Genomic DNA, 13,131 nt, shown 5'->3' with positions numbered 1-13,131 from the left:
AAAGGCTGTCTGCTATAATTGATGCAATTGCCGTATGCATTTAAAGAATTATGTATAAAATTGTCTAGTGTAAACATAGGCAATTTTAAAATACTTGTGGTCCAGTCCTATTGCCTAGCAGCAGTGGCAGAATGTGTATTCCACTGGCCATGTGGTTGCAAAAGCACCATAAAGCACTTTGCGACAGTGCAGAGGCTAGGTGTGCTGGTGGGAAGGCCGGAGCCTTCCCGCTGGCACTGGCCACAGCAATGCCCATGGGACAAGCTAAGTTCAGCACAGGGGCAGAGGGAGGGCGGGGAGAGCATGGAACAGGATGGGGGAGGATGGTGATGGGGCAGGGTAGGTAGATTGGACCCAGGAGGGGAGTGGAATCAGCAGTATCAGTGCATACCATGTCCTAACCCCCTTCCTGCACCTTATCCCCCAACATGGATCAGAGTGGACTTATGCCAGCTATAGAGCTTGCGCAGTTCTGAGTCGATCTGTTGCGGCTGCTAGGGCTTATCTGCCGCAAGGAGACAAATGTTCTTTTACCTCAATGAGACCTCCAGCAGCCAAAATTCCTCCACAGGATGTAGTGGAGTCAGCACTGGTACCACTGCATCACCGCCTGGATATTTAGTTAGGATTGGACCGCCTAGCTTCACATGGCCAAAATTATATGTATGCCCAGAATGTTAAAATTAGGCAGAAAGGTTTTGCTCAGTGTTTCTCAAACTGTGGGTTTGGATCCAATTTCTGGTGGGTCCTGCAGAGCCTTCAATGAAAACATGGTGATGGAAAGATTAGATAACCAATTGCCTCAAGCTCTGAGGCAGTTAGTTGCTACCTGCCCTGCAAACAGCTGAGCTCCTGCAGTTTGCAAGCTTGTGTAAATATAGGGAGATAAATGTCTGAGCATTTTATTCTGGTGTTTTATTTTTCCAAGTTCATCAATGACAAATAGTGGGGGCAGAGGAAGGCTGGGTCACATAATTAAGCCCCCTAAGTTTTGAGGCTATTCATTAGGGCTGTCTCATTATGAGAAATTGATTGAGTTTTTTTCTAAACAAACAAATAAATATTACTTGAGAATAAATAAAAATATTTCTTTCTAGATCACCTTTTAAAAAAAATCTCATATAGCTAGGTGGGTCCCAATAGAGTGTCTTTTTTAAAAAGTGGGTTCCAATGGTACAAAATTTGAGAACCACTGTGATAGTTCATATGATCAAGATTTGTACAAAGGGCGTCAGAAGAGCCCTTCTGGATTTGACCAAAGAGTCCTCTAGTCCAGCAGGAATCTGGGATGAATCTCATTTTTCATCCAAATTTCTTTTAAAATTCAGCAATTGAGAGGTTGGGATTGTGTTGCTCACTAACATACAGGTGCACCTCAGTACATGATGCAAAGTATCAGTACTATCTGGTGAAAGAATCACGTTTTCCTAGCAATAACTTAAAAATCTGCAATATCTAGAATCTCTGAGGCTGAAGGATACTGGGACATAAGCATTCCCATTGCTGTAGCTATCATTTTCACTTCAGATACTGTCATTGCTGTCAGTTTTATTCAGGATGTCAGTGCTGTCAGTTTCACTTGGACATGATCGGTTTCACTCAGAACCTTGTCCAAGTCACTCAGGATTTAGTCCTTTCACTGTGAAGTCACTCAGAATGCTTCCTAGCAGTGCTCATAGTTGGAAGCTGCAAACTGGAAATCAGGGCTGGTGAACTCACTGAGCTGGTTAATAGAACTTTCCAGATCATCAAGTGTCAGATATCACAGCTTTTACTGTGTTGCTCTGCAAGTGCTATAAAAATCCATTATTTTTGCAAGAGCGCAGTAGACTAATTTTGTGTCATCCTATTTTCATTTCAAAATTTACATGTTTTCTAGAGCCTTAAAATAAATCTTTGAACACCTTTGCCTGGGTCTGTCTGAGCCACAATTAGTGTCCAGGATGTGGACAAAAAATAGACCATGTTCAAGGTGGGGCAGTTAAAAGCTCTCTGAAAGAAGGTCCTCTCAGTAATAAGTCCAGTGAAAAGTAAAGTCAAATGATTGTTTCACTTCACTTCTAGGGAAATCCTTTTCAATCCATAAGAACTGTGAGAACATTTCTCCCTTTTTGTGCACCAGTTCAGCTGGACATGAGTTGCTCTGTGCTGTTCCAACAGATCAGGAAATCGTCACTGTGGTTTCTTATGGGGTACTTTGGTAGTTGGAGTTAGGAAATGTGTTTTAGTATTTTGAAATGGGTGCCTTTTTGTTGTTGCCTCATTGCATTCTTCTGCTTTCGTCTGTGGTCCAGATACAACATGCACACAGGTGCATACATCATGACCATTGCTTGCACTCACCAGTTGCAGGCAATCTGCAGCCCAATCAAAACTAAATCCCTCCTGCTGATGCAGCTTTGCCAAGGAGGCAGGTGTGGGGGTGCAGTTGGCAAGAACTCCTCAGGGCAAGTGATGTTTTGTTCACCTGCCCTGGGGGAAACTTCCTACTGTCCCTTTGGGACTTCTTGAGCCTGTGCCAGTGATTTTGCTGGTGCAGGCATATCAGTGATGAAAAGGGAGAGGATTTGGCTGCATGCACCTGCCCCCAAACCTGGCCTCTTCCTCCTTTGTTCTGCCTCCATCCCCCCTCCTAGAAAGTCTCCTGTTTCACCCCCCTTTCTCCCACTGCTTGCCCCCACTAGAACAGACACTGAAAGAGGAGACTGTGAACTGGACACATGTTATGAGGTGCAGAGCCTCTTCTGGGGTACCTGATACAAGGTAGGAGATCTACTGCCTGGTGCAGACTGTTTACATGTTCCACCTGTAAATTTCTAAATAAAGTAAATATTAGTAAAGAACTGTATGCTTCCAGTCCTCTTTCATCCAAAGGAAACAAAAACCTAGCACTATCTCTGGAAGTGGAACACTATTCCCATACCACTCAAGGAAGTGGAGGGCATAAGATGTAATAGTATATATAGTCAAACCCGGTTGTTACTGGCGGTGCTTTTTAAAACGTATGTGACATATGCACATGGGGAGGACAGTCTCTGTGCAGGAATTCTATGTAGTGGCCAATGGCACAGCTGTATAATTTGGCAGAGAAAGGAAGAGCAAGGCACGAGGAGACTGTAATGAATGCCCTGTTATTATCTGTGTCCCATCATCTGTTAGCTTTTTCTATGGGAATGTTGGGACAGAAATTTTACTTTGATAGTTGACAGCTATGGATGCTACACTATAAAGAATCGTGTGTTTCTTTATACCTTAGCACTAACATGACATAACTGTCATTTCCTATTGCGATAAAGCAGACATCTCAATTCAATGTGTTGTTTTGCAATATACCACATTCTGGTTCTACAATGGACATGAATGGTCAGTACTAGAACAGAAGTGGTGGAGCCTCCAGGGTCTGTCTCATGTTTCATTTTCACTTTCTGAACCTTTGCAGTTTCCTCAGGGCCCATATTAATTAATCCTTCACACACACTGGTGTGGATACAGTCAACAGGCACAGAAAGAACCAAAATCTAGAGGGATTTCTGCAGGAAGTGAAAGCTACATGGAAATGAGGAGTGTCACTTGTCTTCCATCTCCATTTGAGTTTCTGAACACAGATCTCAGTTATGCTGGCAACAGAGGCAGAGGAAGTGTGTGTAAGCATGGGTTGGCAATGTGTTCACATCTTTCTCTGTGCCTCATGGGTAGAGGTATTTGAAAATGATGTTATTTATTTTACTCAGAAGCAAGCCCATTGCATTGGTAAGACCTAGGCTGCAATCCTATCTTACTTACTGGAAACAAACACCTCCAGCCATTGGTGTGTGTATAAAAGAGTATACACAGACCTCTGCTTTTGTATATAAGAGTGAGTGTATACTATGCATGTATTTTTGGCATAATCCAAGAGCCAATTTAAAATAGGCATTATACTCTAACTAGGATCCCCACACTTGCATTTTCCTTATACTGTACATATTCTTTGTTAAACAGAAAACAGATAATTTATTTGAGACAAGGGTAAGGGCTTACACAAACACTAGTTTTACTATGTATGTGGTTTCTTTAGCAGGAGTGCAAGAAGTTTATTTTTTGCGCTTGGGGATATAGAGGGACGGTTCTCAGCTTGCTGCTACTCTGCCTTTTAAATGTTTGTGGCCTCCTCAGCTACCCTTAGCAGCTTCCTCTTGATCCTGAGTTCCCCTTTTTCTTTTCTTTTTTTGTGAAATTCTGACTCTGAAGCTTTGCTGGATGGTCCAGGGCTCTGCTCTGTCACTTAGCTTGAGAAGGTGACAGAATGCCTGAATTAATCTCTGTTCAAGAGTTCATCTCTCAGACCCAAGAGGACCTGAGCTCCCCTACAACTTCGTCCTTTACCAGCCACATGGGCAAGTGCAGGAGCACCGTTTACAGCCTAGAGGAGGTAAGAGGAGGGGATCAGGGAAAGGCTGCTACCACTTACACCTCACAAGAGGTGAGGTTTGGGTTCCTACGAGGAGAATTTGATGCTGCGTCTTTCTCACTCTCTGTGCAGAAACACACAGCCAGGAACTTGCCCTTCACAGTCTTGGCAAACGGGAGAGCAAAGATATACATAGTTTTAATTTCTTGATTTTTCACATTTGGTACCACCCTTCCTCCAAGGAGCTCTGGCTGGTGTAGATCCATTTGGAGCTTAGGGTGGTGTAATTTCTCCCCCCTTTTGCCTTCACAACAACCCTGTGAGGTAGGTGAGGCTGAGAGAGAGAGAATGTGACTGGGCCAGGGTCACTCTAGAAGCAGCATGGCTGAGTAGGGATTTGAACCTGGCTCTTCCAGATTGAAATCCAACTTCCAAACTCCCCACTACTACACCAGTGGGTCTCAAACTTTTTAGAGGACCTAGAGGCTGCTGCCTGGTTTATAAATGCCAAGGGGTGTGGCTATTATGGCTATTATGGTGATTGGGCAGCAGTCCTCTCCCCCCTAAGAAGTAACTTGTTGTTGCTGCACATAGCCTAACCTGACCTGTCAGTTTCATGAACCACCAGAAATTGGGTCATGACCCACTGGGGGTCCCAGGCCCACAGTTTGAGAATCGCTGCACTACACCATCCTGGCTCTCCCCTTGATGGACTCCACGTGACCAATTAAGGATTTGTGCCTCCCTGTTCCATCAAATGAGGAACCTCAAAGCAGCTTAGCCCTTGGCCATAAAATATAACAGAAAATAATACATTATCGCAATAATGTCTTTAAATGCAAATAGTCACTACATTAAGAAAAAAAAATACAAAAAATAAAGGTATCTAATGAAATCAGTGGAAAAATATCCATAGATGTGCAGTGTTCCCTCATCCACTAAATGCCTGAAGGGTCAAACTTTAAAGGGGAACTCTTTTAGGATGTAGTCCCAAAGCTATGTTGTCACTGTGAAGCCCTACTGTTTTCCTGGATAGATTTCCCCTCATGGAGAAAAAGAACCCAGAGCAATGCACTCACTGCTAAAACCACCCTTCAGCATACTGAGCAGGCAAAGGAAATTGGGTTTGGAATTACTCTTAGCTGTTACAGTGATCCACATTTTTGCTCTCAACTGCACTGCCTTAGCAGAAGATCTAGTAGGTTAAATATTCAAAAATAAGGGCACCTTTGCTTGTGTGATCTCAGCATCATTGTGTTAGATGGCCTTGTTGTGATACTATATCCATATTGTTCTTATGGTGTGCTGCTATAGAAAACCCTTTCAAAATGCAGGATGTCTTGTAGCTGTATTTACAGGACATTTCTGTCCTTGTCAGCTTCACATTTCCGCTTTTGAAAGCTGCTGCATCTGCCTTCGGTTTCCAGATCACAGATTCACTGTGAAGCTGAATCCAAGAGCTAGGTAGATGCCTGAGCAGGCTTTGCAAAATACAGTTTAGCAAATGCTGAAATATAGTAAAGTCTCAGCCCAGTATGACATAAAGATGAAATGAAAGCTGGAAACAGGAAATGGTTAAGAAATAGGAACAGTTTGGACATATCTGAAACTATCTGGAGGCCATTCCTTGATAAAACCATGTGAAGCATGTGGATACATTTATTTAACATTTTAGACTGTTGATAAGTCCATTTTGGTTTTTTTTTTTGTAACTGGTAAATTTATAAGGATCACATTTAAGTAATTTTTTTTCTGTTGCACAAAATAAAATAAAGTATTTTTTTTAAAAAAGAAATAGGAACAGTTACGAAACTAAAAAATAAAAATCCTTTATATAAACAAATGGAAATGTTGCATAGAGTCAAACAATAAAAGTAAGAAGTAGAACCTGAAGATGTATCTGGAACTTGAAAGGGAACAAGTTCAGCACTTTTTAGAATGAGGATGATGTAGTTAGACACACTGAAACCACTTGGTAAGGGAGGATCACCTAGAAGATCATTATGCTGAGATGCCAAAGAAGTAGATGAATCTGTCTGCACGATGTGGGTAACAATCCTAGACTAAATATTCTATTTATTTACTCACTCTTTATACCATCCTTCCTCCAAAGAGCTCAGGGTGATGTACACAGTTCCTTCACCTTGGAAGTTTAATGGCTGAGCAAAGATTTGAACCTGGATCTTCCAGGTCTAAATCCAACACCAGAACCACTACACCAGCAATCTTCAACCTTTTTCATGCCATGACCCCAATAAATAAATAAGGTATGAGACTGGGGACCCACTGCCAATCCCACCTCCTCCTGGAACTCAATATGCCCACTCCCTGCCCATGACTGCCACTTTCCTCCTATCTCGTGTATCACCACAGCAGTCTTGTGAAGAAGCAGACTGAGCAGTGCTGGCCTTACAACAGCAAGAAGAAGCTGTGCAGGATTATATGAACAATTTAGTTTTGATAAGGCAGTACAGTTACTGGATTGGATCCAAGCCTTCTCTTGCACCGGCTTTGAAAGGTTGCTGTGACCACCCAAATGAGGCTTCACAACACCATTGGGGTCATGACCCATAGGTTGAAGAGCACTGCACTTCACCAGCCTGGCTATCAGGATTAAATACAACCTTTAAGGTTCTATTGGATGTTATTATTATTATATACCACTTTTCAACAAATGCCTGAAGGGTATTTGTAAAGCCGTTTACATAGCAACATGATAAATGGTTGGTTCCCTGTCCTCAAGGGGCTCACAGTCTAAAAAGAGATGCAAAAAAAGACATCAGCAACAGTCACTGAAAAAGGCACCATACTGGGGTGAAAAGGGACAGTTGCTCTCCCCCTGCTAAACATAAGAGGACACCACTTTCAAAGGAACCTTTTACCCAGTAGTAGTGTGGACAGCAATGAAGCAATCAGAAAAGGTTTTGGGAGTCTTATGACATTGCCAAACATCAGTAACAATGAAAAAATATATATATTGTTGGCTAATACTATCTATATTAGCTCTGGCATTCTGTGATAAGGAGGAGACCTTTGTCCCTCCCCGCCCCGGGACTGCCCTTCTAGGGAGTGTGTAGACTCCAAAAGCCATGCCTTGTGGCATTCAGACATATTCTTAAACACATTCTGGAAGCAGCTTAGGTTCCTTTCTCAACCTACCCCTTTTCCATCCTCACTCCTTTTTCTCACCAATATTTTATCTCCTTCTCCTTGGAGGCAAAACTCTCTCTCTCTCTCTCCATGTATGTGTGTGTGCACACGTGGGAGTGTTTGCCGCTTCCAAAAGGGCACATGTGCACAGCAGCACTGGAGCAAATTGTAATATAGTATTTTTTTTTCTTAAAAAGAAATGGATAAGGCACAATCTCCTGCAGCCATGGGATAAATAGTGTTTCATTTTAAGCCATTCAGTCCTTGAAATTTGTCAATTGTTAAATAGGGGGATGGCAAACAGCATTGCTTCCCTGCACTAAAACTGCACAGTGATTACCCAGTTCATGAAAAGGAGCTAGATGACAATCTCCTATCAATTGTGTCTTTTGTACGTGCATTGGGTATGCATGGTGGTTCAGTTTTCCAGCATTCAGGTTGATCAGCTGAATTACTAAAATCTGCTAATTATGCAGTAGCAAGAATGTCTACTGCAACAATGTGCAGCATGGAAATGTGCTTTTATGAGTCAGGCAGCTAGCAATTGGCCAATACCTGTGACATCATTAGTGGCCAGCAGCACAAGGCTTTTGTCCCAAGCTCAGTGCCATTTGGAGTGCCTTTTAAATGTGCCCTTGAAAAATTACTTTAGAAAAAAAAATCTATACATGCTTATTGCTCACCACTGCAGCAGGGGACTGCTCACCTATCCCCCGAAATACTTCAATAAGTGGTAAACACCAACAAGAAAACCTCTCCTTCTCATTTCTCTACCTCTTATAGTTATGTGCAGCCCTACAGGCCGCATTTCTCAGACTACACACAAAGTTAAAAAAAAAAGTGTGGCTTTGGTCTTCATGAGCTGAGGCTGTTAGTCACTGATTATATGACAAGAAATCCTGTTATGGATACTGAACCAAAGCTATTAAAAATGCCCCAGTAACGTTTAGAAGGGTTTTTCTGATGACTGGAAAGACTCTTTGCTGTTACCATAAAACAAGTAAATTTTATACACTGTAAGTGGGCAAAAGCAGAGCTCCAAGACCATTTTACCTTGCAGTCGCTTTTAATATTATACTGCTGAGAATGACAGGCTTATGAAAAATGTTGACTCCTTATTACAGGTTCTCAGAAACTGAAGTGGGAGGAAAATGCTGTAGGAGTGACACTGAAATACATGTGGCTCTGAGCAAAGTTCTTCCCAAGTTTTCCTGTGAAAAAAATAGTTGATGCAGACATTCAGTAGCAGTGCAGTCCCTTAGCCCTGAATGAAGAAGTCCCAAGTCACACATCATTCACCATGCCCTATCTTGTTGCTTGCATATCTCAGAACAATGTACAGTATAAGAATTTTCACACACTGGTGTCCTTTGGGTTTTATTGTTTGTATGGTGACAAGAGTGGAAGGAGGGAAACAGAACACATGCTAAGGACTTCTTTTGTTTCTTTTAGGTCTTGGAATCTGATCGAACTGTTTTGCAAAAAGTGAGGAAAGCAGTGAAAGCAGAGCATGCAACTGGACAAGGTCAGAGCACCACTAGCTACAACAGGAAGGGGATGTGGTACAGGTTGCCAGACAGGATCCCTGGGCCTTTAAATAGTTTGCTATTTTTTTTCTCTTTATGTTTATGCTGTTAATGTAATAGCATGGGAAACCAGAGTGGTGCAGAAAAAAGCATTAATGAAAGTTCACCTCTGACAGTTAGGCCATTGGAGAAGGACCTCAGATGCAGAGGTGTCACTAGGGTTTGTGTCATGCAGTGTGGGAGCTCATCGAGTCAGACCAATGATGGACCTTCTCCCGTACCAGACCGTACAGAATAAATTACAATATCCTATGCACAGCCTCAATGCAGTGGCATCACTAGGTTTGGTGTCACCCCCATTAACTTTATTTAAATATATAACAGTACAGGTCACCCACCAAATCAACAGAAATCAGTGGCCAACTTCATGCCACTCATACAACTGAATAAAATTGGTTATTTGTTCATAACTTTGGATAGAATATAGATATTTCAACACGATTTGTTTCAATGCATTCTGCATGAAATTCTGCATTGAATAATATATATCATGATGGTACTATTTGAAAAAAAAAAAAGATTTCATAATTTTGGTCAGTGGTGGTATAATGCCCCCCCTTGTGTGTGTCACCCAGTGCAGTCTGCATCCCCCACCTCCCTAGTGACAGCACTGCTCAGATGACCAGCACAGTGAACAGACAGGTTGATAAGGATTGATATTGTTTTGCTTGAAAGGTTGGTTTCACTCAATGCCTCTCTTTCAGTTCATAAATGCACAGGATCTAGGGGGAGTTTCCAAGTACCAAATTTTGATTCCTTTGATAAGAGAACATTGACGCTTATAGCATCTTTGTAATAGCAGAGCACTGTAGAAGCAAACAGATTGCTCAAGCAGGCAACGCAACCTGCTTCCCAAAGGGAGCAAAGGAGCAACCTCTTCAGCCAACTCACACAAAAAGGACAGTCTTCAAAGCCTTGCTCCTTTCTTCTGCCCTTTCAGGAAAAAAAAAATCTGCAGTCATGAAGCCCTATTGAAGAAACATCAGCAGATAATCCCTGGCTATTAGCAAGCAATTTACTTAAAGCCATTTCTGCCCAACGTTGCATATATGCAACAGGGACCAAATTTGTATGCGTATGGGCTGGACAAAAAAAGGTTTAACCAAGGATGGTAATTGGCGGCCTAACAACAATGGCCACAGTTTGGGACACAGTTTGTTTTGTCTCAGAAAGGCATACCTAAATGTTCAAAGAATATTTTGTTTCTGCAGATCTCATTAGCCATATAGAAGCTCATATTGCTGCTCAGGAGAAGTTTTCAGGAAACTGTCGCATCAATAGGGATGAGAAGCTGGCTGAAGCCTTTTCCACCTTTGCTACTTTCTCACAGGAACTGCTGGAAGCTGTCAAGAGCCTGGTATAAAAACGTTCTCCCCTGTATTTGTCTGAGCAACGGAAGTACAGTATAGTGAGGGGAGAACCCCTAACTTCCTTTCTAGCACAAAGGGGAAGGATAAGGCCCTGGGAAAGTCCCAAAATATTTAATTTCCTGTATTGCAGTGAAGTCACTGTGCAACGTGGACATCCTTAAGTACATCCCGCTCTATCCCCTGTTTATCTTTGACTAGAAGGAATCTTGCTGCAGGCCTGGGTTAGGAGCCCTGCTGGGGAGTCGTACTTAACCTTCTAAATAAATCTGTTAACATCAGGGACATGTGGTGTAGGTGAGGCAGAACCACCAATCCATGGAAAAGCACCATAGCTGCCCTGCCTGCTTATACCTGAGGAAGATCTCCTTACACCTGAGGAGGCTCTCCTTATACCAGCTTTCTCAGGTGTAAGGAGAACCTTCTCAGGTGTAAGTGGGCAGGGCAGCCGTGGTGCTTTTCCATGAATTGGTGATTCTGCCTTACCAGTCACATCTGCACCACACTCTGCTGTGCAGAGGCTAAATTTGATAGTCAAGATTTAAGTGAGACGACACAGTGCCTTTACTCTCTAAGAGGAATTTCTAAAAGCACAATTTTCCTCCCCATATCTTTTTTGACATGGTCAGATCATGTCATAACATTCTCAGGAGTTTGACAGGATGAACATTTTTTGTGAATATACCCCTTGTGGTGATAATTGGTGTTATCAGAAGGTGATAACTTCCCCTTCTGAGGTCACAGGGGTGACTATTGGAGGGAGAGTGTCTTCTCTGGAGTGGAGCCCAAATGATAGAACTCACTCCCTAGACATGCTTGTCTAGCCCCATCTTTGTTATAGGTTAGGAACTTGACACCTGTTCTCTCAGGTCATTGCCATCACCCCTACCTGAACTTGTATTGGGGACTGAAGCTGGGAGTTCCTGCATGCAAAACATGTGTTTTACAATTGCAGTCTCTTCCTGACTCTTTTCTTTCTAGTTACAGAGTCTGTATCATAATATTAACTTTTCCCTGGACTCACTGATCAAGGGAGATTTCAAAGGGGTGAGTACAGTATACCTTATTTAAGACTTTTTTCTCCTTCTGCTCTTCTGCCCCCACTGGGGCAGCTTGCAACATATTTGCAAAATAGACAATTAAATAATTCATACAAGAATGCCAAGTCAATCCTCCTCCAATCATGGCTACCCTAATCAATCCAGGAGCCTGATCTCCCAACAGAACCCAAAGACTAGGCTCCAGACCACCTACTAGCTATGTTAGGACCCAATCCTGAGCTGGGACAGCACTAGCACTGACCTCCAGTGCCAGCACTGGGGGTCACAAACATGTCATAAGGCGCACCCGCAACACGCTGGGCTGAATGGCCAGCCCAGCACCATTCAGTGCTGAGCCCAGTGCTGGCCGGAGCTAGGTAACAGCTCTGTGTGATGGGTGAGGTATTCAGGGGCAGGGTGTTCCAGGGCAGGGGGAGGAACCAGGGCAGGGGGGGCAAGACTGGCAGAGCTCTGCTCCGCTGGATCCTGAACTCCATGTCAGATTGCAAGGCCCGACACGGAGTCCCTCAACTCTGTGCTGGCAAAATAGCCAGCACAGACTTGAAAAGCCCCATTGGGCCTTGGGGCTTTCCCTAGAGCAGGGGTGGGCAAACTTTCAGCTGTAGGGATCCTGGACCTTTAACAATGATATAGGAAATGGAATTTCAGCAGGTGCAGCTTGTCATCTCACAGGTGACAAGCTGCACCTGCCAAAATTCTCTCTCCTACACAATTGTTAAAGATCCAGGATCCCTGAAGTTGAAAGTTTGCCCACCCCTGCCCTAGAGGAAGGGGATGAAAGTCCCCTTCTCCCAAGGAGACCTCTGGTGGCTGCCATTGTGCTGCTGGGTGCAGGAGTAGCCGCTTTGGCACTACTGCACCTGGCAGCGGTGACACCTTTAGGATTGGGCTGCTCAGCAGCAGTTCCTACAGAAAGTCTCTCTGGCAAGGGAGAGGGACTAGCTGGAGGAATGCAGTCAGCCTGTGATGGAGGCAGACTTCTCTTGCTTGCAATAACCAGTTGCCATGAAGGAACTCCTACTGAGGACCTCTCTGGCAAGGAAATGGGGCCGAACAGGTGGAATTCATATGCTGAAAAAAGTTTTATTTTGCATATGTGAAGCTGGGCAGGAATTTGACCCACAGTGAAGATATTAAATTCTTGGTAAATGCATGCCATTGCTAGCCTACTTTAAGTCCTTGGATGTGTTTTAGGTTCATAAGATATCTACTGGCTGTTTTTCTGGTTAAATTAATAATACTGCTTGTTCTCAACAGAACTACCCAAGTTTAGGCCCATCCTATTGGCGCCATCCACTGATGGGACTAGTGTTCCATCAGTGGAAGGTCCTTTCTGTTAGTGCTGCAGATGCGCACATGCCACTGCTCTGGTTATCTGCACTTCCATCCTCGCTTCTAGCTGCTTTGCACACCTCAACACTGCATCTGCAGCGCTAACAGAAACAGCGCTTCCTCCAGTACATTGGAAGTGGGGTGGGAAGCAGGGAAGGGGAGTAACAGGGTATCTCCGGGAAAGAAACTAGGAGGTGTGTTAGGGGAGGAAGGAGGTGGACCTTATCCTCCATTTTTCTGCCTGC

At 43.5% G+C, this 13,131-nt stretch overlaps 1 protein-coding gene across 2 annotated transcripts in view; it reads left to right on the top strand.

The window, feature by feature from the left end:
* The first annotated feature begins 4,278 nt into the window (after window positions 1–4,278).
* LOC136648803 (arf-GAP with SH3 domain, ANK repeat and PH domain-containing protein 1-like) overlaps window positions 4,279–13,131 on the top strand; it is a 43,144-nt gene continuing 34,291 nt past the window's right edge. For both annotated transcript variants that reach the window (XM_066625044.1, XM_066625043.1), the window contains exons 1-4: window positions 4,279–4,411; window positions 8,993–9,065; window positions 10,338–10,483; window positions 11,475–11,540. In XM_066625044.1, coding sequence (XP_066481141.1) covers window positions 4,286–4,411; window positions 8,993–9,065; window positions 10,338–10,483; window positions 11,475–11,540 — 411 coding nt within the window. In that variant the 5' untranslated portion in view covers window positions 4,279–4,285. The remainder of the gene's footprint in view (window positions 4,412–8,992; window positions 9,066–10,337; window positions 10,484–11,474; window positions 11,541–13,131) is intronic.

Source organism: Tiliqua scincoides, chromosome 4 (assembly GCF_035046505.1).
Source record: "Tiliqua scincoides isolate rTilSci1 chromosome 4, rTilSci1.hap2, whole genome shotgun sequence".
Taxonomy (NCBI): Eukaryota; Metazoa; Chordata; class Lepidosauria; order Squamata; family Scincidae; genus Tiliqua; species Tiliqua scincoides.
This window is presented reverse-complemented; position numbering and strand designations above follow the sequence as displayed.